At 45.2% G+C, this 21,119-nt stretch overlaps 1 protein-coding gene across 8 annotated transcripts in view; it reads left to right on the forward strand.

Annotated features, from left to right (window-relative positions):
- LOC117460439 (R3H domain-containing protein 1-like) overlaps nt 1–21,119 on the forward strand; it is a 44,927-nt gene that overhangs the window by 11,277 nt on the left and 12,531 nt on the right. For 5 of the 8 annotated variants that reach the window (XM_034101852.2, XM_071205584.1, XM_071205590.1 and 2 more), the window contains 15 exons: nt 2,529–2,727; nt 5,539–5,556; nt 6,075–6,164; nt 9,198–9,321; nt 11,589–11,667; nt 11,948–12,007; nt 12,746–12,886; nt 14,234–14,342; nt 14,489–14,584; nt 14,911–14,936; nt 15,194–15,247; nt 15,894–16,120; nt 19,201–19,476; nt 20,167–20,315; nt 20,796–20,918. In XM_034101852.2, coding sequence (XP_033957743.1) covers nt 2,569–2,727; nt 5,539–5,556; nt 6,075–6,164; nt 9,198–9,321; nt 11,589–11,667; nt 11,948–12,007; nt 12,746–12,886; nt 14,234–14,342; nt 14,489–14,584; nt 14,911–14,936; nt 15,194–15,247; nt 15,894–16,120; nt 19,201–19,476; nt 20,167–20,315; nt 20,796–20,918 — 1,731 coding nt within the window. In that variant the 5' untranslated portion in view covers nt 2,529–2,568. The remainder of the gene's footprint in view (nt 1–2,528; nt 2,728–5,538; nt 5,557–6,074; nt 6,165–9,197; nt 9,322–11,588; nt 11,668–11,947; nt 12,008–12,745; nt 12,887–14,233; nt 14,343–14,488; nt 14,585–14,910; nt 14,937–15,193; nt 15,248–15,893; nt 16,121–19,200; nt 19,477–20,166; nt 20,316–20,795; nt 20,919–21,119) is intronic. The other 3 variants (XM_071205582.1, XM_071205580.1, XM_071205581.1) reach the window with 3 other exon arrangements.

Genomic DNA, 21,119 nt, shown 5'->3' on the forward strand with positions numbered 1-21,119 from the left:
TTCTACCAATTGGTGGCTCCAAAGAAAGGTTGGTTGAGTCTCACGCGATGGATACTTGACCCTCCATGTGTCCTTCAAACACTTCCAAACAAGGGTGTCAAAGGTTTATTGTTTTTCGGTGCCGAGTGGAGACAGACGCTGTAACGTGAAGCTGTTGGATCTCTCAGGACCAAAGTGTCCTGCTGTGTCCTCTCCAATCACGTCCATTGTGTGAGTCTGAGCAGCTGCGGAGGAGACGGAAAGGACAGATTGATGAATGCCGAGCCGCCTCCTTCTCACAGCGAAACACGGAGTTTGAGATGTGAAACACAGGTGTAAGTAACGACATGAATAACATCTGGAAACCATTTATACACAGATCCGTCAGTCATGGCATTATTTACACGCGTGTTTCTGCAACAACTCTAAATATGTCGGCTATATAAACGTTTGTACGGCGTCTCCGTGGGAAACGACCTTCCGTACACATGCGGCAAATCACTGTTATGATTACAGCTGCTTTCTAAATAAACCCACAAGTAAACAGTCATTACTAAAGTCTCCGCAAACAACGAAGCGGACCGCGCCGTGGAGATGACGCGGTGGGAACAGGTGCGTTTTATTTATTTGTTTATGGACACCTAGTTTATTTAGCATTTGTAATTGCTCACACCTCATCTGTACTCTTGAAATAATAACGTAGGCTTGCTTTTATCGATTAATGCACGGCGTCCTATTTTGCACGAGTTCATATTTCAGAGTAATGATGATGAACTGTTTCTAGTAGAGCAGGGATGGGCCACTTTGATGGTGGTGGGGGCCACATCACTGATGTACTGGCCACCAGGGGGCCGCAGATTCACTTGGAACACACACACACAAAGATTCCATGTGTTGTATGTAATTATTAACACATATACTAAGTCTGACATTTTACAATCAAAGGGAACATCCCCGAAACAAATATCAGTTCACAGAAATGTTATTAAGTGGCATGTTTGTATTGAACAGGTTATTAAACAGTGGAATAAAACTATTTTAAACTATTGGAAACCACGGAAAATGTGTGTGTATTGAGATTAGCCATTAGATGACATACACATGAAGTCATGAACCCTAACCCAGACGTTAGTCGTCTAACTTGAACCTAAAGCGTCTCTGCATTCCCCTTACTCCACAATGAGGGGAATGTCCACGCAGACACCCGTCAGCCCGCACTCTGCTGTTCCTCAGCGCCGCCCCCCCTCCCTCCGCTGACATTATGAATGAAAAGCGTAGGTGACGTTCAGGTTATTTATTTGTACCCGTAGGTAGATTCTGTTTGCAGAGAAAAAGACAAGGGTTCCATCCTGACACTAAACGCAAACAACAGACACATCTCTAATAAAGGACTAGTAAAAGTACAAGTATACCCTGCTCAACCAAATCTCAAACATATTTAAAAAACATTTTAAGAAGGAAAACACTAGTACAAACATGGACATTCAAAATTAAATAAATAAATAAAAATAGGCATCATTGTGACGCTCCTATGATGTGTTAATGTGTGCAACAGCTGCTGAGATAAAACTGTTTTTATACCGTAGTAATCATAGATAACACAGCAGGGTCCGTGACAGTTTGTTTTTATCTGATTTCAAATAAACAAAGTCTTGGTTTTTAGAATATTAAACTTGTTTCGCCAAATTCAGACGATAAAAACAACTTGTAAGCTTGTAACGGCATAATTACAAGAGGCAACTTAACGTCACAGCAGGCATAACAACAGCCGGGGTTTCTTGTGAGGGTTGCCCCGGGAAACTAACACAATACACACAAACGCGTCACAGATTATTTCGCGGTATTTGAAATCATCTACGCAGCTCGCGACGTAACTAGTGGACGGTATCAGTACTACAAGTAATAAAAAAAAATTATTATTATTATTAATTACGTTGTTTATAAATTAATCTGAGGGCCGCAAAAAGAGGAGGTGGGGGCCACATGTGGCACGCGGGCCGCCATTTGCCCATCCCTGGTGTAGAGAGAAGGAGGGGGACACTACTGCAGGCCTGCAACGCTATTGGACCAGATTCTTCAGTGCTTTTACCCTTTAGTGAAAGAAAGCATTGACCTCTACTTCATGTCTTTTGAACGTTCTGAATTTACAAAATGATTTAGGTATTGCCTTGTGGTTTTTTCTGAAATAATAAAACTGCGTGACAAGTAAAAAAGTGTGTAATTTTTTTGTTACAATCACTTCCCCATATGCTTTTTATATATATAGTATAAGGAGATCAACAGCTATATGTGAGTATTTAAGGTGGAAATGGTGCATTAAGAAAATAATCTGAGTTCAAATGTGTGATTTCACTCCAATAACACATTTTGAAGAGCTGCCCGAGTACATCCATCGAATAAATACATGAACTACTTGAACTTTGTGGTATATTTTATTTATATGTCCCTGTTATTCCATGCCTTTTTTATAAAAGATTACCTCTGCAGCGTCTCATTCTTACTTTTCGCCAAAAACAAACAGCCCTCACGGACATTTCCATCTCTTTCAGGTTCTCTGTATTCGCCAGCGTCTCCCAGTAAGACTTTGCAATGAGAATGTCCGACACAGTTGACACCGAAACGATGAAGGTTTCCGAGGCGGCCGAAGAGGTGCCGGCTCCAAAAGAAAACGACGGCAACTCCGAGGTGGCGGACCCGAGCCAGAGCAGCAGAGAGGAACCAGGCAGCAACAATACGAGGGACGCCCAGGTAAAGAAACCCTCCGTTACACCTCTCTCTCTCTCTCTCTCTCTCTCTCTCTCTCTCTCTCTCTCTCTCTCTCTCTCTCTCTCTCTCTCTCTCTCTCTCTGATCTGTACTGAATATATGAGATTTAAAGGTCACATATTAGACTGTTTTTCATCAATATATCGCAGGTCTCAGATATATACAGAGCCTGCCTCTGATTGGCTGAAACACCAAACAGCATTACCCATAATCCCCTCTGTTTCAGCCCTGTTTCCAAAGTGCTGATTCCCCCACGGCCCTCTGAGAGAGACTAGATTAAAAAGAACACAATGGTGCTCTAGGAGGAGGTTCAGGTGTTAAGGTGGGGGGGTGGGGGTTACCTTGGTTGCTGATTGGCTAACAAGCCAAAAAATCGTTAAAGTGGCCAAAATATGATCAGCTCATTTTCAGACAGGTTTTTATAGAAATGGATCAAAAAGAGAATCTCTTTACACATGCTTATGTAGAAAAGACATGAAAAAGTGGATTGTGCATAATAGGTGACGTATAAACCCGGACATTCATCCCTTTCTCAACCCGTCACAAAATGGCAAAATCAGAGAGGTTCGAGGCGTCCGTAGCCGGCGAGATTCACTTTTCTTCCTCGCTCATTTCCATGAAAATTCAGTTGGCAGTCGACATCAAACACCAGCTGCCCTGGGGATCTCCTGTCACCTGCGGCATTCAAGATGATTTTCCCGGCTGCTTCGGCAAGAAAAAGTATCTCTGAAAAGTGTCGTGTGCACCGAGATAACAATGCGGGGCTTGCCACAGCACAGAGGGAGCCAGTGAAGCTCTCGCATCCTCCGTAGGAGACACTAAAGCGTGGGATCTACTGGGGATTGAGGATCACTTTCTAATAAACTGCTAATTAATAAGTATGCACTTGTAAATTGGCTTTAAAGTGAAACTGGTGTTGTAGTGTGTGCTCAATTAGGAATATGATCTGTGGTCAGGAAAGGAAATGATTGTATCTTTTGGCAGCGGCTCTAAAATAGGATTCAGGCCAATCTGGCCGCGCGGTGGGAGGCAGGCAGGCAGATAATCTGGAGCTCAAACCCTGGCTTATCTAGCAACTTCCTGTGTCTACGTTACCCTGAGGAACAGAATGGCACCAGCATGTGTGAAGCTGCAGGGGGAGACGGAGGGGGGAGGCGAAGGGGGGAGGGATGGTTGAGGGTTCTTATGCTAACATTTGAACAAGAATACATTTGAAACGGTTGAATCTTTTGAGCCAGCTGCTCTGTTCACCCTCTCCTTTAACAGCTCACCTTGGCTTGACTTTGCTTCCTCTAATGTTTTTTCTTTGACCTCTCCAGAAGTCGCCGTATCCTTCCTCTTTCTCCCTAACACTCACCCTGACATAATTACTCGCGTAGGATCTGCTGAAGCGGCTGACCTTTCCGCTTCTCATTTTCCAAAGCTAATTTGGTCGTTCTGTGTAAGGGCGGCGGTTCGTCGTGGAGGGAAAATAGCGTATACTTGGGGTAAGAAGACGGGGGAGGTGGAAAAGCATTCCGACAGATAGAAAATGGAGGAGGGGGAGAAACGTGTGACATTGCCGCCATCTGCCTCCAGCTCTCTGTCGTCCTCTGAGCGGGACAGGTGGCCGCCCTACTTCTGCTGACTTCAGCCCTTTTCCCACTCCGTTATCCCCTGCCGGCATTGTTCGGTCCCCACCGGCCCCTCGCCGCTCAATTAGCCGGTGAAGCGGTGCGGCGCGCGGTCCCAAATCGCTCCCTTCCTCCCCCTTTCTCAACATCCACATTACCTGATGGAGAGAGAGGGTCGCAGGCAGCGAACGGCGGCCATTTCAATTTTTCATAGGTGATATTTGGCCCTCGGCTCAATGAGAGAGGGGAGTGGGTGTCCTTTTGATTTTAGAGGACAGGTGGGAAGGACGTGTGTGTGTGTGTGTGTGTGTGTGTGTGTGTGTGTGTGTGTGTGTGTGTGTGTGTGTGTGTGTGTGTGTGTGTGTGTGTGTGTGTGTGTGTGTGTGTGTGTGTGTGTGTGTGTGTGTGTGTGTGTGTGTGTGTGTGTGTGTGTGTGTGTGTGTGTGTGTGTGTGTGTGTGTGTGTGTGTGTGTGTGTGTGTGTGTGTGTGTGTGTGTGTGTGTGTGTGTGTGTGTGTGTGTGTGTGTGGATTAGGAAGCTGGGCTCTGTTACAATCTTGCCTGAAATGGCTCCTGCCAGGTCTAACCTCCCCCCTCCCTCTTCCTCCACTCCTCTATGCCTGCTACTGAGAGACCTTCTGTTTATTCACACACACACACACACACACACACACACACACACTCACCGGTGCATGAAGCTGTCTCACACACTGTTGGCCAGTCAGTCTCTCTCTCTGCGTCTCACCTCCAGCGCCGAGGTCTGATTCACATGACGGTTAAATGGAGCTGCGAGCAAACGCATAAAAACTGACCCGAATCGTTGCGGCCACACGTCTGGCTTTTGTTTTCTCGTGTGTGTGTGTGTGTGTGTGAGAGAGAGAGAGAGAGAGAGAGAGAGAGAGAGAGAAAGGGGCCCCACAATGCAGCCACGTTGGTAGCATATGTTCTGCACAATTAATCACAGATCATCGTCTTAATTTTAGTTTCAATTCTCAGACAAATGTTAAAAAAAATACGGCTTTTTTTGCGGTCTTGCCATGAATTGTTCTGTCGAGCTTCGTATGCACGATATGTAGGCCAGTCATATTTAATTCAAACTCCACTTCCTTAAAGTAACAATCCTCCACCAAGCTTCTGTCTGATTTCTCTTCCTGTGCACTTTTCTCCCCGACTCCTGGACAGCCTGTGAAATGCTCTAAGGTACGGTACGCTCCACCTGCATGTTGTAAGAAGGATGCTCCGCCCTGTGTAATGTGCGCTTGGAAGCTGTACCCGTGTGTTTCCTGTAAAGCCGGTTGTCATGGACACACTGCTCCAGCATTTTAAAATGAGATCAGTGTCGAGATGCCGTTACATGAGCGAGAGTGCAGGCTATTGTGTGAATCCTGCCTGGAAATACAAACTGTTTGAAATGGACTTTGTGCTTGCTGCTGTTGGGATAAAACGCATTATGTGAAAATGCTTACTCTATTTCCTTATTTACGGCTGTTTGATCCGCTTATCTGAGAGAAGGTGGTCTACAGTCATCACTCGGGGAAAGACGTGTCAGCTAAAATATAGGAACTGTACGATTTGCTTGCAGTAATCGATTGTGCTCGCTGGCTGTTTCTGTTTTCCCTGGCTTGTCACTGTGATGATATTGATGCAGATCTGTGTGTGTGTGTGTGTGCATGGTTTTTTAACTGTGCCCACCTACCTGCAAACCCCCTCCCCCTTAGTCCAACACCAGGCTAAAGCTGGTGCGGAGCCTGGCGGTGTGTGAAGAGTCCTTTCCGTGCCCTAGCCCTGAGCCTTCAGCAGAACCTCAGGTAACAACCTCTGAGTGTTTTCACATAAGGGATGCAGGTGTTCTTTGTTCCGTGGGGAAATGTTCTGATGGCTTTCGTTTGAATCGACGCAGAGCAGTGTTTAGCTACTCTAGCCATGACTTGCTATGCTACCAGTCGCTTGTTGATGCTATCCTGCAGCTAGTTTATGGGTGGTGACATCCAGCGATGGAGAGCATGCATTTAAACCAGTGGTTCTCAAACTTTTTCTGTCAGGAAAGCGGTGCCAGAGATTTATTTTGGGGGTGCTGTGGGGTAGCTTGACGTTTCATAGAGGGTGCTCAAACATTTTCCCATTAATGTACCGGGCGCTACAGAGGAACGTTCTACTGCAACACTCCCCACGCATATACACAACGTACCCGCGACTGCTACAATGAAGGCTGGATAATCAGCTCACGGCATATAGGTGTAAGCAGGGGTAAAGTGCTATTTCTATAGGTGGTGTGGACCTCACATAGGGGGGTCCGGGGGCATGCTCCCCCTGGAAGATTTTTAAATATTGAAGTTGAAAGCATCGATCTGGTGCACTTTGAGCAACATGAAGAGATCTATGGACACCTCTCTCAACACCCAGATGAAACAGAACTGAAACAGATTTACTTTTTCTTTATGGATATTTTACAAATCACTCCCTTTTAAACTTTATTCTTTTTTTACTGTATTTCATACCTGTTTTTAATTTATTCTCTTATTTTTTTATAACTATAATGATCATATAAACGTGTGCCTCGGAAATAATTGTTTACATTAATGTTGACCAAACCGTTTGAGACCCACTGAGAGTCCTTTAGTCACTGAGCCTCTCAGTCTGACAGCAGAGGACTCTCCTCCACCTTGCTGTTGAAAAGACTCCTTATATCCGTTAGCGTAGCTCGCTAGCACCAGAAGCTAACATCAACGATCTCCGGTACCGGTGCGCTCTCTCTCTCGCTCTCGCTCTCTCTCTCTCTCGCACACAAAATGGCCCACTTTGAGAACCACTGATTTAAACGAACCAAATTCTGTGCATATGGAGTGAAGTTCATCCCAGTCATCCCCTCAATCAGCCCCATTCATTCATCTCCAAGCCCACATGCATACGCTGAGGTGCAGGTAGACCCTGATGCTTGATTAGCTTCGTCCGCCAGCTTTGATTAAACACCTGCCTGAGGCCGCTTGATGAAAACACCACATCATCAAAGGGAAGGTAGAGAACAACAGCGAGGCAATTCGCTAAATCATCTATTCTTTTTCACGGCGTGTCCCGGGGCGAAACCTCCCCTCCCTTTCGATCAAACTTTTCCCCATTACATGCCACTCCGCACAGCTCGCGCACAGGTGAGTTAGTTTCCAGCCAGTCAGCAGCGAGCTCCATATCCAGAGGGCGGTGTTATTCCCACAACAGTCTCGCATCGCCTGCACTCACACGACGTCCTGTATTACCGCCATCAATCATGTCGGGGAAATTACAATGTCCACACGTCGGCTACGGAGAGCTGTGGAGCGCTCTAATTGAATACCCCTGATATTTCCCCCACTGCTGTTATTGGGACTGCGGAGGGGCGAGAGGTAAAGCAATAAAGGAGAGGAAACATAAGTGGAGTACACGTTCAGCTGCAGGATCAACGGTTCCCATTCAGACCTCTTGATTATCAAATCTACAGCATGCCCCCTTTACCTTAGTGTCTCTAATGGGAGACGACAAAGAACTGTATGGATTTACGGGCTGTCCAAACCATCAAGCGACGCGCATTGTACGCCGTGTGGCTGTCAATTCCAATCAATGGCCGATAGTCGAGGGCTTCTGAATACACGATGCACTTTTTGTTTTCGACTGACAGCACGTTCATTACATATTCAGGGGACCGTCATGTCCCCGCTGCGTTTCCTTTATCTCGAGGTAAATGGATGTCAGGAAACAAATGAGGCGGCTTGCAACAGCTGCACATCAACCGCGCGGCTTGCATGACGCCGCCGGTGGCTTTGAGTAGCAAACATCGTGCCAGGGAAAAAGCCTCTTTTTTTTGACGAACACACACACACTCGCTGTCACTTCCACGACGCGCCTTCCAAGACTCGTTTTCGCTTTCTCCCGGTCTCGCTCAGGCAATTAGTCAGTCACGTTGCTCATTAGCATATTACATTTTCACATATATTCAGCAAGCGCCGCGTCTCATTATCTCGCCTCGCAGCTGTTACGAGGATCAAACTCGTGACCTTTTTTGGTTATGAGCCTCTCTCCCGCCACTAGGTCACCCCTCCTTCATTCATCCATTTCTCTCACACACACGCACACACACTGATGTTAGCTTCCTCAGAGTTGGGTTTAATCCATTTACAGTGCGCTGGCAAACCCTCTCCTCTTTTCAGCTTTCCTTTCAGGCTTTTGTAGAATTGCCTGAAAAGAAAATCAGATATTTGTGTGTGTGTGGTTGTGTGTGTGTGGCTGTGTGTGTGGCTGTAAGTGTGTGTGTGGTAAGAAGGAGCTCGACTGGGGTGAATCGAGGCCGTTTTTTAATAGATCTCGCAAAACATCTTCTTCAGTACAGTCCATTTTAAGAATTGTTACAGTCGGAGGCAGATTACAGTTTACTCCTTTTTCTCTCCAATGTTAAAGAATAAAATGTGCTGCGTTGGTTTAACACCGGGTTCATATTAAAGTGGTTTAATTAAAACAAGCTAATCTGATGGATTTGGTGCCGTTATCATAAGGGATGTATCGACACCAGCGCATTAGTACCACAAGGACAGTTTATTAGACGTCTTACGGGGACCTGCTCTGCCAGAGCTGTTCTCTAATTAACCTCCGGCTACATCGTAGAGATTTGTAAACGCCTCCGACTTAACACCTCCTTTTTTAAATGATGTCCGACGTCCGGTCTTCGATCAGAACGCACTCGGGTCAGATCAAGTATTTTAAGCTGACATTACTGCACACACGCAATCCAGCGGTTAATAAGACATCAGCTGGATCTACTTCACACACTCACCTCCGAATCAATCAGCTTTTCAATCTGTCTCTCTTTTTTTCAGGATGAATTTCCCCCGCAGCCCCTTGAGAAGGAGGATCGAGCCTCGCAGGATCAAGCTGAGAAAGAGGACGGCTGCGACAAGGTGGAGAAACCCGAGAAGACGCCGAGAAGAATGCTGTCGAGAGGTGAGACATGCAATTAAGCCCCTCGTTAAGGGCTCGTTTCCTATAGATTTCTCTTCCGTTTTTTGTCTCGACTTGATTTCAAACGCACATTTTCACCTCATACATATTTTAACATATTGATGTCCTTGGTGGAAACCTTGGCGAACAGGAGCTAAAAGCTTTCCGTTAACACCTCCGCTTTCTTTACATCAACACCTGGGGCCTCATTTATAAACATTGCTTACTCCCAAACCCCACAGCTTGAAGTGCACGTGCTTTTCCTATCCCCAAAATGTAATCTATATGTACAAAACTTTGCAGCAGCACATCAAAAAATGATAAAATGTATTATATGTTGGTGGCACTGAACTATTGAGATGCTTTAATCATACTTATCACACGACGCATGCCACCCAGACAAATTACAGCCTTTCTAATAATTATATATTCCACTGTGTCACGAGCCCGGCCTGAATTTCTTTTTTTATTTCCCCCCCGGCAAAGCCAGCGCCCTCCACTTTGTCAAAAAGCACTTCTTCGTTTTTAAATGATATCTCATTATGGGCCGATAATTGGCGTGATTCAGTTAATTGCGACAAGCTCAAGGTGTTAAGCAATTATCCGGATTCCCACGGGCGAATAAAGGTGTCTGCTTGACTCTGTGGAGCAACACCACTGATGAGGCAGCGTCCAATTATAGCAACCAGACACCCATCAGGGGGAGACGGCCTCCATTTCCCCCCGACTCCCACCCATGGGTCCCATCCTTTGTTTGTGCACGGGAACATGGATTTATGTCCTGGTTTCAATTTCATTATCCACTTTTCTCATATCTGAAGCGGTTCGCTCTCTCTGCTGCCGATGCATGCTGCCAGGGCTGTTTTGTTCTTCATCGCTTTGGTCACACCGATAACAAGCGGCAAATAGCACTGAGCCCAGCACAAACCGGGCCCTGAGGTCCTCTGAACAAGGCCTCCTAAGGGTGCCCCGAACCAGGCTAAAGACTAAGGGTGCCTTTGAGGCGGTGGCCCCAAGGCTTTGGAACAAACTCCCCCAGATAATAAAAACCTCGGCCTCAATAGAGATTTTTAAGGGGCCGTTAAAGACCCACCTGTTCCGACAGGCCTTTGGGTCGTCGGAGGAGGTGAGTTGTGGCTGTCTTTCTTTTTTCGTTTTGTCGTATCCTATGTATTACCTGCTGCTGTTTTATGCCTTTTTATTCTACATGTTATAGCTGTACTTTGAATTGTGTCCTGTGTCCTGTACTGTAAAGCACTTTGTACATTCGTGCTATATAAATAAAGTTGTACCTACTTACTAATGTCACCCTCAGTGAAGTTTCTCACACAGATAGTTGAATGACAGGCTGATTAAATTGGAGATTATTATTCAAAACGGGCCGTTGATTAAGTATTCATCATTAATTTGTGGAGTTAACGGGCTGGAACATTTCAAGTTCCCTAATTATTCATGTGAATATGAAATATATTCTGTGTATAAATAGATTCTGAAATGACAGATGTATCAGGGATAGTGTCTTGATTGTGCACAGGAGAAATGTAAAGGACCTTCCTGACATTATTTGACATAAGACAGAGTGGAAAGAAGGCAGGAAAATTAAGCAAAGACCCCCTAGACCAGGGGTTCCCAAACGTTGCCATGCCAACGACCCCCATATAGCATTATCGTCTGGCGGGGACCAGCTGTTGCAATATTTTAAAGCATTTTTAAAGTGATTTCTGTCTTTATAATATTATACAATATTAAACAGTAATATGAACAATTAACATGTATTTTTTGCATTTTTGAAAGCTATTTATATATAATATTCAACAGTAATATTAACAATAAACGTATTTATATTGATATATATAAACGACAATAGTTGCTGCATCCGTGCTCTCGTCCAGCTGCAGAGCGAAATATCCACTCGCTCTCACTTGCTCCAAAAGCTGAGCAGATACTCAGTTTCACTCTCAGTTGCGGCAGCTCGATTCTGATTGGCTTGAAGGGCGGTCGTGCGATTTAAAATATTAATAAATATTAAAAGATTGGCATCAAAGGACAGATTGATAGATATGCAGTTATTAATAACATCTCAAATAAAAAAATAAATGTAACTTTCCCTCAAACTTTGCGTGACCCCCCTGGCGGCCCCCCGGGGGGTCGCGGCCCCCACTTTGAAGAACACTAGACAACAGATGAAACCAGGAAGTTGTAATCTTTCCGATGCATTGCCTTGCTTAAAGCTTACGTCGTTGATCATTGATTTGTTTTTCCTGAGTTAGATTCCAGTCAAGACTACACGGACTCCACTGGCATAGATCTCCATGAGTTCCTGGTCAACACGCTGAAGGGAAACCCCAGGTACGCTCGACGCTCACACCCAAATCTGACATCTGGAGTCACTCAGGAGTTCATGTTTTCAGGTCGCATCATTTCAAAGCTGTCATCAGTGGTTTTACTCACGGAGAAAGTCCTTAACTTCGTATGAATAATCAAAAACGTCTGTGCTACTTCCTGTTGGTACCAGGCCTTTAGAGGCTTGTTATCAACATCAGCTAAGAAGTACAAATATATCACTATCTTGAAATGTTTCTCACAACCCAATATGTCTTCTCAATCCTTCCATGTCTCGTTTCTCCAGGGATCGAATCATGCTCCTGAAGTTGGAACAGGACATCTTGGACTTCATCAGCAATAGCGAGTAAGACATATTCATGAAGATGGCATCCTCACTGAACACCGTATCACCGAGTTTCCATCGGAGGAGGAGAACTTAATTAGTGAAGACAGCTGCGGTAGATTAAGATAGAATCGTTTTAAATATTCTTCCAGAGAGAAAGCAAGCGAGGGTTTGATGTCACAAAATGGAGACGAGCAGCTGTTTAATTTGCCGCCGCTCTGTAGAGGATAGCCCTGTGTTGGAGATCGCATCCCTTTTAATAAGGAGTCTGCAGCTTCGCTTATCGAATTCTCCTTTTTAGTATCTCCTGGAAGTCTGAGATATGGAGTTTAATGAAGACGTGGAGGTGTAGAGTTACAGAGGGCTTTAGGCTGTCCTCCAGTGACTCAGAAGTGCTTTGAAAAGATGTATCCTTATAAGGTGAAGGACTTCTACCAGATTAAACAAGTGTACATTTTTCTTGAAGATAAAATATTATGCGTGATATTGGATTAATTGTTTTAAACAAATACTTTTTTACAATGACAAGAAATAGCAAGTATGGCTTCACAGGTCCTGCTCATAACCATTCAGGATTTGGCTTCTAAATAATATCAGACCACTGAACTATTATATTCTATTTTAATGTATTTACTTGCACTATTGTATCTGTGTTGTTGTGCTGCACTGTTGGAGGAGCCTTCGACCTAAGATTTTCATTGTCACGACTACACTTAATGTACGCACTTTAATTTAAAACCCACACGTGTGTCCCTGCAGAAGCCAGAAGAGGAAGTTCCCGCCCATGACGTCCTACCACAGGATGCTTCTGCACCGAGTGGCCGCCTACTTTGGCATGGACCACAACGTGGACCCGAGTGGGAAATCAGTGGTGATCAACAAAACCACCAACACTAGAATGTGAGCCTCTCTTTGGACTCGCTGACTTAATTGGGAGGTGAAGTTAGGGAGCCCTCGACATCAAGCAATGGACATTTTTCATTTTCATTTGAAGGGGCCATATTTAGCAAATGTTCAGATAGATAGATAGGTAGGTTGATGGATAGGTTGATAGATGGATAGGTAGATAGATAGAAAGATAGATAGATAGGTAGATATATGGATGGATAGATGGATGGATAGATAGATGGATGGATAGATCGATGGATAAATGGATAGATAGATAGATGGATGGATAGATAGATAGATGGATGGATGGATGGATGGATAGGTAGGTAGATGGATAGATGGATGGATAGATAGATGGATAGGTAGATAGATGGATGGATAGATAGATGGATGGATGGATGGATAGATGGATGGATAGATAGATAGATGGATAGATGGATGGATAGATAGATGGATGGATGGATGGATAGATGGATGGATAGATAGATAGATGGATGGATAGATAGATAGATGGATGGATAGATGGATGGATGGATAGATAGATGGATAGGTAGATAGATGGATGGATGGATGGATGGATGGATAGATAGATAGGTAGATGGATAGATGGATGGATAGATAGATGGATAGGTAGATAGATGGATGGATAGATAGATGGATGGATGGATGGATAGATGGATGGATAGATAGATAGATGGATGGATAGATAGATGGATAGGTAGATGGATAGGTAGATGGATGGATGGATGGATGGATAGATAGATGGATGGATAGGTAGGTAGTTGGATGGATGGATGGATGGATAGATAGATGGATAGGTAGATAGATGGATGGATAGATAGATGGATGGATGGATGGATAGATGGATGGATAGATAGATAGATGGATGGATAGATAGATGGATAGGTAGATGGATAGGTTGGTAGATGGATAGATGGATAGGGAGGTAGATGGATGGATAAGTCACTTGTTAGCAACTGCAGTTTTTATGACGCATGGACGCTTTGGACATTCACGAGTGGGGTATTTTCTTACATATTTTATGACATAGAACAAAACATGAACACCGCTCCAGCTTGTGTTAAACCACAGACCTTATTTCAGGCTTCTAAGTCACAAAAAACCGTTTGAGAAGATGGAACCAGGAGCGGTAAAATGCCAAGTCACTTCTGGGTTGTAAGACTCATTCCTGCACCTTTCCATCAGAGTGAAAACTACTCCTTTGCTTAGTGACTGCTGCGTTACGATACGATCTGACGTGTTGTTTAACATATGTAGCTGTCAGCATCTGCCTGGTATTAAGTCGCCACTAAAACTCCTGTGAATTCCCCCCCCCCCCCCCCCCCCTCTCAATCAAAGACCCGATCAGAAATTCTCCGAGCACATCAAGGACGACAGGGCGGACGATTTTCAGAAACGCTACATTCTCAAACGAGACAACTCCAGCTTTGATCGGGAAGACAGCACGGTAGGTGTTTTTATATATATATTTATGTGTGTGTGTGTGTGTGTGTGCACCAAGCTGTCACTTTCATTTCTGACATGTTTGTAAGAGTGGGACAATCTGGCGTCCCTGATATCGCTGCTAAAGAAGTGTGTGTGTGTCGTTGCCAGATCCGAATGCGTTTGAAAGCTGACAAGAGGAGCAAATCGATGGAGGAGCGGGAGGAGGAGTACCAGCGAGCCAGAGAAAGGATATTTGCACATGATGTGAGAAATGTTTGCGTAGGCGGGGATGGAGAGGGTGGGGGGGGCGCCATGTTGCACACATCTTTGTGTTGTTTCTATTCATGTGCAAATTCAGAAGATTTCTTGCTACCAATTAGCACTGCTGGATTTATGCGTCTTTTTTTTTTTAGACCCTCTGATGTGGAGCCAAAAATCTATAAAGTCAAATGTATAACTAGACCTCTAAGTCAGTGCGGTGTAGAGACGCGGCGTTTAATTTTGATGCACTGAGCTGTGGGAAGAAGCAAAGATAAAAGTATTGAAAATGATCTCGTGGAAATAACCGCGCTTTTCCTTTGCCCCCGCAGGGAGATCACTTCATACTCGACAGAAGGTGAGTAGTCGAACCACATTAATCTCCACTGACTTCGCTTCACATTGAGCACTCCAGAACCCAGATGATAAACTGTCCGTTAATTGGCCAAAGTAGAACCGCTTACAGCTTCTTAAAGCGTACCTTAAGTCTTCACATAGCTTATTTTTAAAGCCGTTCAATCACTTTTATAGTCTGCCTTGTCAGAGAGGCAGTTGTTTTAAAATGGTGGATATCTCATTTTGTCAGCGCCTGTAATGCCTCTCTTCTCCCTTCAGTGCTCAGGATGAAGGCGCATGCATGAGCACCCAACAGAGGCGGCAAATGTTCAGGTAGGTGCACCCCCCCACCCTCTTCCCGTCACGCGCCATTCGGCTCCTTTCAGAGGCCGAACCGCAGGCGCAGAAAAAACCCTTTGAATCGCCGTCTGCCGTAATCGGCTCGCTGAGGAACGGGAGTGCTGATCTGAGGATTTGTTTCCCTCCGCTCAGGAAAGCTTCTGTTTAATAGGATTTTCTGCCCGTGTGGGCCGGCCCCGATCCAACCAAAGCCTGCCAATTACACCTTGAGACCGCGTTGTGCTTTTTAAATTCCCCTCTTTTATTGATGGGTAACTTTGTGTTGCCATGACTACACAAATAAGAAGAGTATTGGTCAGCACAGGGCGTACAAAAGCAGAAAATGCAAATGCAAATATTTAGTTTTTTAATCATCACGGTTATTGACGATACCGGTATTTGTGACAGCCTTCATCTGGAAGGCTCCTCCAACAAAGCAACATACGATATGCCAAAGAAATAAAATGGTGTAAGAATGAGAAAAATACAGACATGAATGATAGATTATGAAGCCTTTTACATTAGATAGATACGATTCAAGGCTTTATTGCCATGTGCACGTTAGCTACTCAAACAAATAAAACGGATAATAGTGCAAGAGAAATGTCCTTAAGCGTGAGTTCTCCGTTTTGTTCTCCAGGTTGCGGGCCGGCCGTTCAGGCGCCAGCCGGCAGAGCAGCTCGGAGACGGAGCCTCGGCACGGAGACCCTCGTCCGTGGAGCAGCACCGACAGCTCGGACAGCTCCAACCGCCTCGCGCCCCGACCCGCCATCACTAAGGCCAGCAGCTTCAGCGGCATCTGCCCAGGCCTCGTGCGCGGGGACAGCACGGCCAGCAGCAAGAGCGCCGGCAGGCTCTCCAAAACAGGCAAGAGGGGGGATAAAGCTGTACTGTAATGTTAAACATATCTGAACGAGGCAGTCGGATTTACAAGAAACAGCATTTTCCTGCACCTTAAGTGTGTAGGAGTCAGTATTCTGCCTCCATTGCTTTCCAGAGGAAACCAAAACACCACATCAGGTGAGCTCTGGACAAACATGCAGAGAGATTTCTCACTTGGAAGTAGTGTTCATTTCATCAGCTATTTTTTAATTTAGTTTTAGTCCTGTGTTAAATTTACTTTTTAGTTTTAGTCATATTTAGTCACCTTCATCCTGTTTTCATTTAGTCAAGTTTTAGTCGACTAAAAGTCTGAGCATTTTAGTCAAAGAAAACTAATTATTTTAGTCTACTTTTAGTCAATGAAAACCGTTGAGTCTTTTTTAGTCATCAGAACATTTCAGGCAAACTAGCCAAAACCAATAATTTGTCATTTTAGTATATAAATAAATAGGATTATATCTTGTCCTTATTTGATGAAAAGCAGGTTGAATGATTGAGCAGCTTTGCAGAGAGTATCAGGTGTGTGGTGTTTACCTGTGTTTTGGCCACATTGCTTCCCTTCTGATGAAACAATGCATTCGCTTTTTTCTCCGCCTCATTGTAGCGAAAAAGGGCCCAAATATCGCATCGTTTCTTTCTCCCAAGCCGTGGTGGCTTTAGACTTTTTCGTTGTCAGTCATTTTGACGGACAGGATTGTAACATTTCCGTCATAATCCATTATTACCCGTCGAGTGCACAATGTATCACTCACTCGCGCTGACGGGGGGGATTCGGTTAACGCGAGCACTGCTCCCAAGCCCTGTTGGTGCCATTTCATTTCTGTTGAATAAGGTTAGTTAGACCACGAGTTAGACCACGAGTTAGACCACGAGTTAGACCACGAGTTAGACCACGAGTTAGGCCACGAGTTAGACCACGAGTTAGACCACGAGTTAGACCACGAGTTAGACCACCACGAGTTAGACCACGAGTTAGACCACCACGAGTTAGGCCACGAGTTAGGCCACGAGTTAGACCACGAGTTAGACCACGAGTTAGACCACGAGTCAGACCACGAGTCAGACCGCGAGTCAGACCGCGGGTCAGACCGCGAGTCAGACCGCGGGTCAGACCGCGGGTCAGACCGCGAGTCAGACCGCGGGTCAGACCGCGGGTCAGACCGCGGGTCAGACCGCGGGTCAGACCGCGGGTCAGACCGCGAGTCAGACCGCGGGTCAGACCGCGAGTCAGACCGCGGGTCAGACCGCGGGTTAGGCCGCGAGTCAGACCGCGGGTCAGACCGCGGGTCAGACCGCGGGTCAGACCGCGGGTCAGACCGCGAGTCAGACCGCGGGTCAGACCGCGGGTCAGACCGCGGGTCAGACCGCGAGTTAGGCCACGAGTTAGTTCAGTGTGCCGCTGCCCGGAAATGGAACCGCTGGGAGAAAACCTGACTATCAGAAATGTAACGTTATCTTTGATAATATCTCGTCTCCTCATTTTTCGTCAACGAAAGTAAAGAGAGATTTTGGCATAGTTTTTATTTAGTAAACTACATTTTCGTCTCGTCACTTTTCGTCGACGATATTGCATGATGATTTCGTTACAGTTATGGTTTACTGCCGTCTCGTCATCGTCATGGAAAAAAAGGTCGTTGACGAACATATTTCGTCATAGTTTTAGTCAACGAAATGAACACGACTTGGAAGTGAGCCTACAATTCGTAAAGCACCCTGGGTAATTGAAGACCTCTAGGCTGCTGAGGTCTCATCAGAGCAGATGTGTGTTGTCCTGACGCGGTCCTTAAAGTCAGCTGTCAAAGCTAACAGCAGTGTGGTGATGGAGGAGGCTTTTAAAAGGCAGCAGAAGAAGAAGCCTAGCTGAGAGTGGTGGTGAAGTGCCACAAATGCAGTTAGTTCCACACCTACATCTCCACGGTGTGATACATCTGTGCCTCGATGGGCTCAGATTAGATGAGACACACTCTTCACTGCGGGTTTGTCTTCTTTATCTCTGGGAATTCAGGATAAGGAGGCCATTTAGTTTCCTCCCTCTGCCTGGCATTTTTCTATTTGTGCCCATCTCCTCCTCGTCTCCCCCGCAGCTTCTTCTTGCCTGAGCAGCTTTCTAAGTTGTTTACGAGGCGGCTCGCTGCCCTCCCTTTTGTGTTTTGGGGGCCTCTCGGCAGACAATCTCTGTCTGGGAGTACAGGCTGATAAATGATGAAGGCCACATTCCTCTCCATCTTTTAAAATGAATAGTTTATTGTTACATAATTTCTATTTGAAACCATCTTTGTCCGTCATGACCCTTATTATGTTCCCTTTATTCTGAATACAATGGGGGTTCCTTAACCCTTAGATGCATACGTGGGTCTTTTCGGACCCGGTGAGGTGGTTTTCTTGAAGTATCTTCGTAATTAAATTTCATATTCCAGCTATTCCTCAAAAAACATGTTTTGGATATCATGCCGTTCAAATTTTTAAGTTTTTGTATTTCTACCCCAAGCTCCCATAAGTGGGTCAAAAAGGACCCGCATGCATTCTCTATGGGAAAACGTTTATTTCTAAATGTAAAAAAAATGATAAATAGTGAAAAATTCAATATAAAATATTTCTAGTGTGAACCAAGATATAATACTAAATATTATACAAGTGATTTATCTTAACCAAAATGCCATAAAAACAATACGGGACCTTTTGACCCACTTATGGAAGACTGTAGGGTCCAGTCACTCGGGCATCTAAGGGTTAATACGTAGTTAAATCATTTATTTCCACATTTAGTTGTTGTTTTACAGAAAACAGTTAAACATACTTACTATATTGGATGATAATACCTTTTTTTCTTTCAGTATGCACGATGTTAAACGCTTTTGCTTGTAATTTTAATTGCTACTTGTACTACGACCCTTTACCTTTTATCATAGTTACATTTCCACTGCAGCTTCACTGCGAGTAGTCAGCGGCCGCATGATTAAACTCCAGCCTCCTCCCAAAACCTTCTGCCACGACAGCTTCATTGATAACTGAAACAACACGTTAAAGCTCCCCTTGTGAATGTTTGCTCACGGTCTTCCCCTCAGGTTCAGAATCGTGCAGCAGCGTGGGTTCTTCGTCCAGTTCGCTGTCTCGTCCCCAGCTTTCTGTCGCCGTCTCAGGCCAGTCTTGGTCCAACATCCCCAGCGCTCCTTTGATCCATCCGTCCCCCACAGACACTCGGGGCTCCTCCGGACACCCCGACATGATCAAGAGTGTCCCTCCGCAGCCACCGTCCGCTACAGACGCAACCAACTATTACGTGTTGCCGCTGGAAGCCTCAGGGATCCCGCCTGGCAGCGTGCTGGTCAACCCTCTCACAGGTGGGTGGAGACAATTATGATAATACAGATGTAACAGAGAAGAAGACACGGGGACATTTAAAGGGACACAGGGGGTAGAATAAAAATAGAATAAAATAAATAATGATCCCTCTCAATAAAATAAAAGAGGACAAAATAGAATAAAATGACCTACAAAATAACAGCTTAAAAGTTTCTATTCAGATTTCCTCAAGTGCATTAAATCAAAGTAAAACACATTTTAATGTCTTGTAGTTTTCTGGTTTACTTTTAATTCATTCTTCTTGACTTGGGGACAGATCTTTTTCACAGTTGGCGTGTTGCTGCTGCTCTCAGTTTGTTTGTGAAATTAGTCCGACCAAAGCTCGCAGATCAGAGGGAACAGACGGGAGAAATCTGTGAGCCAGTCGTACACTTTGAGCCGCAATCTGAACTTCAAATGTGCCAAGATTAGTCACTTCCTGTCGCCTCTTCTCGTGTGTGTGTGTGTGTGTGTGTGTGTGTGTGTGTGTGTGTGTGTGTGTGTGTGTGTGTGTGTGTGTGTGTGTGTGTGTGTGTGTGTGTGTGGTGTGTGTGTGTGTGTGTGTGTGGTGTGTGTGTGTGTGGTGTGTGTGTGTGTGTGTGTGTGTGTGTGGTGTGTGTGTGTGTGTGTGTGTGTGTGTGTGTGTGTGTGTGTGTGTGTGTGTGTGTGTGTGTGTGTGTGTGTCACAGGCAAGCCTTTCATCCACCCCGATGGCAGCGCCGTGGTGTATAACCCGGCCTCAAACGCTGCAGGCAGGAATCCTCAGCAGGGGAAATCCCCACAGCAGCCAATCCCTGCCCCTCCTCAACAGCAGCCGACCAATCACATCCACTCCCAGGTCAGTGGGCGGGGCTTCATTTACACACACTTAACTCCAGTTCGAGTTCTTTTAAAAGTCTTGTTTTTTAAAGTCCAAAAGCCAAAGATGTTATTATTATATTACTATAATGTGATATTAGACGTGTAATAGTTGAAAGGCTGAAACCAGCATGTATCGTATGTTTGCATGAAACACTAACTCCAGTGTTTTCTCTTAACTTATTGTGTTGAAATGAGAGCTGATAGTATGACGGTGGGAGCTTCACTTCCCCTCCCACGAGCAGCTTCCCCACATTCCTCACTAGGCAAACCATAAAGACCTTAAGTATGTAGAAGTGTATCTTTATTCGATGTAGGAACGTTTTTGTTTCTACTAACCCCAGCCATTGCTATCTGATAAAGCAAAACACATCTTCTCCTAGTGAAGCTCCCACCGTGCTGCTAGCATCCTTCTTCATCTCCTTTCCTTCTGTCCGTCCTCTCCTCCTTCCCTCCTCAGCCGATCTGTCCTCCTCTCCTGCTGTCCTCTGAGCCTGTTCACAACCCGACGGTCTCCTATCCTCTTCCTCCTCTTCCTCCTTCTCAGTTCCTGCCCGTCTGCGCTAACCAACAGTACACTGTGGTACAGAACTCCTTTCTTTACACTTTTAATATTCCGTCCCTTCCCCGATCCGCCTCCTGTCCCTCCTGCCTCCTTTTCAAACTATGAAACGGATGTCTAAAGAGAGTCAGACCTCCATAATGTAGCCTCTTAACGAACCTCTGTGGTCAATTAAGATGTTATGACATGTAATGCCCCTATAATAAATTCTATTCCACATTT

Source organism: Pseudochaenichthys georgianus, chromosome 2 (genome assembly GCF_902827115.2).
Source record: "Pseudochaenichthys georgianus chromosome 2, fPseGeo1.2, whole genome shotgun sequence".
Taxonomy (NCBI): domain Eukaryota; kingdom Metazoa; phylum Chordata; class Actinopteri; order Perciformes; family Channichthyidae; genus Pseudochaenichthys; species Pseudochaenichthys georgianus.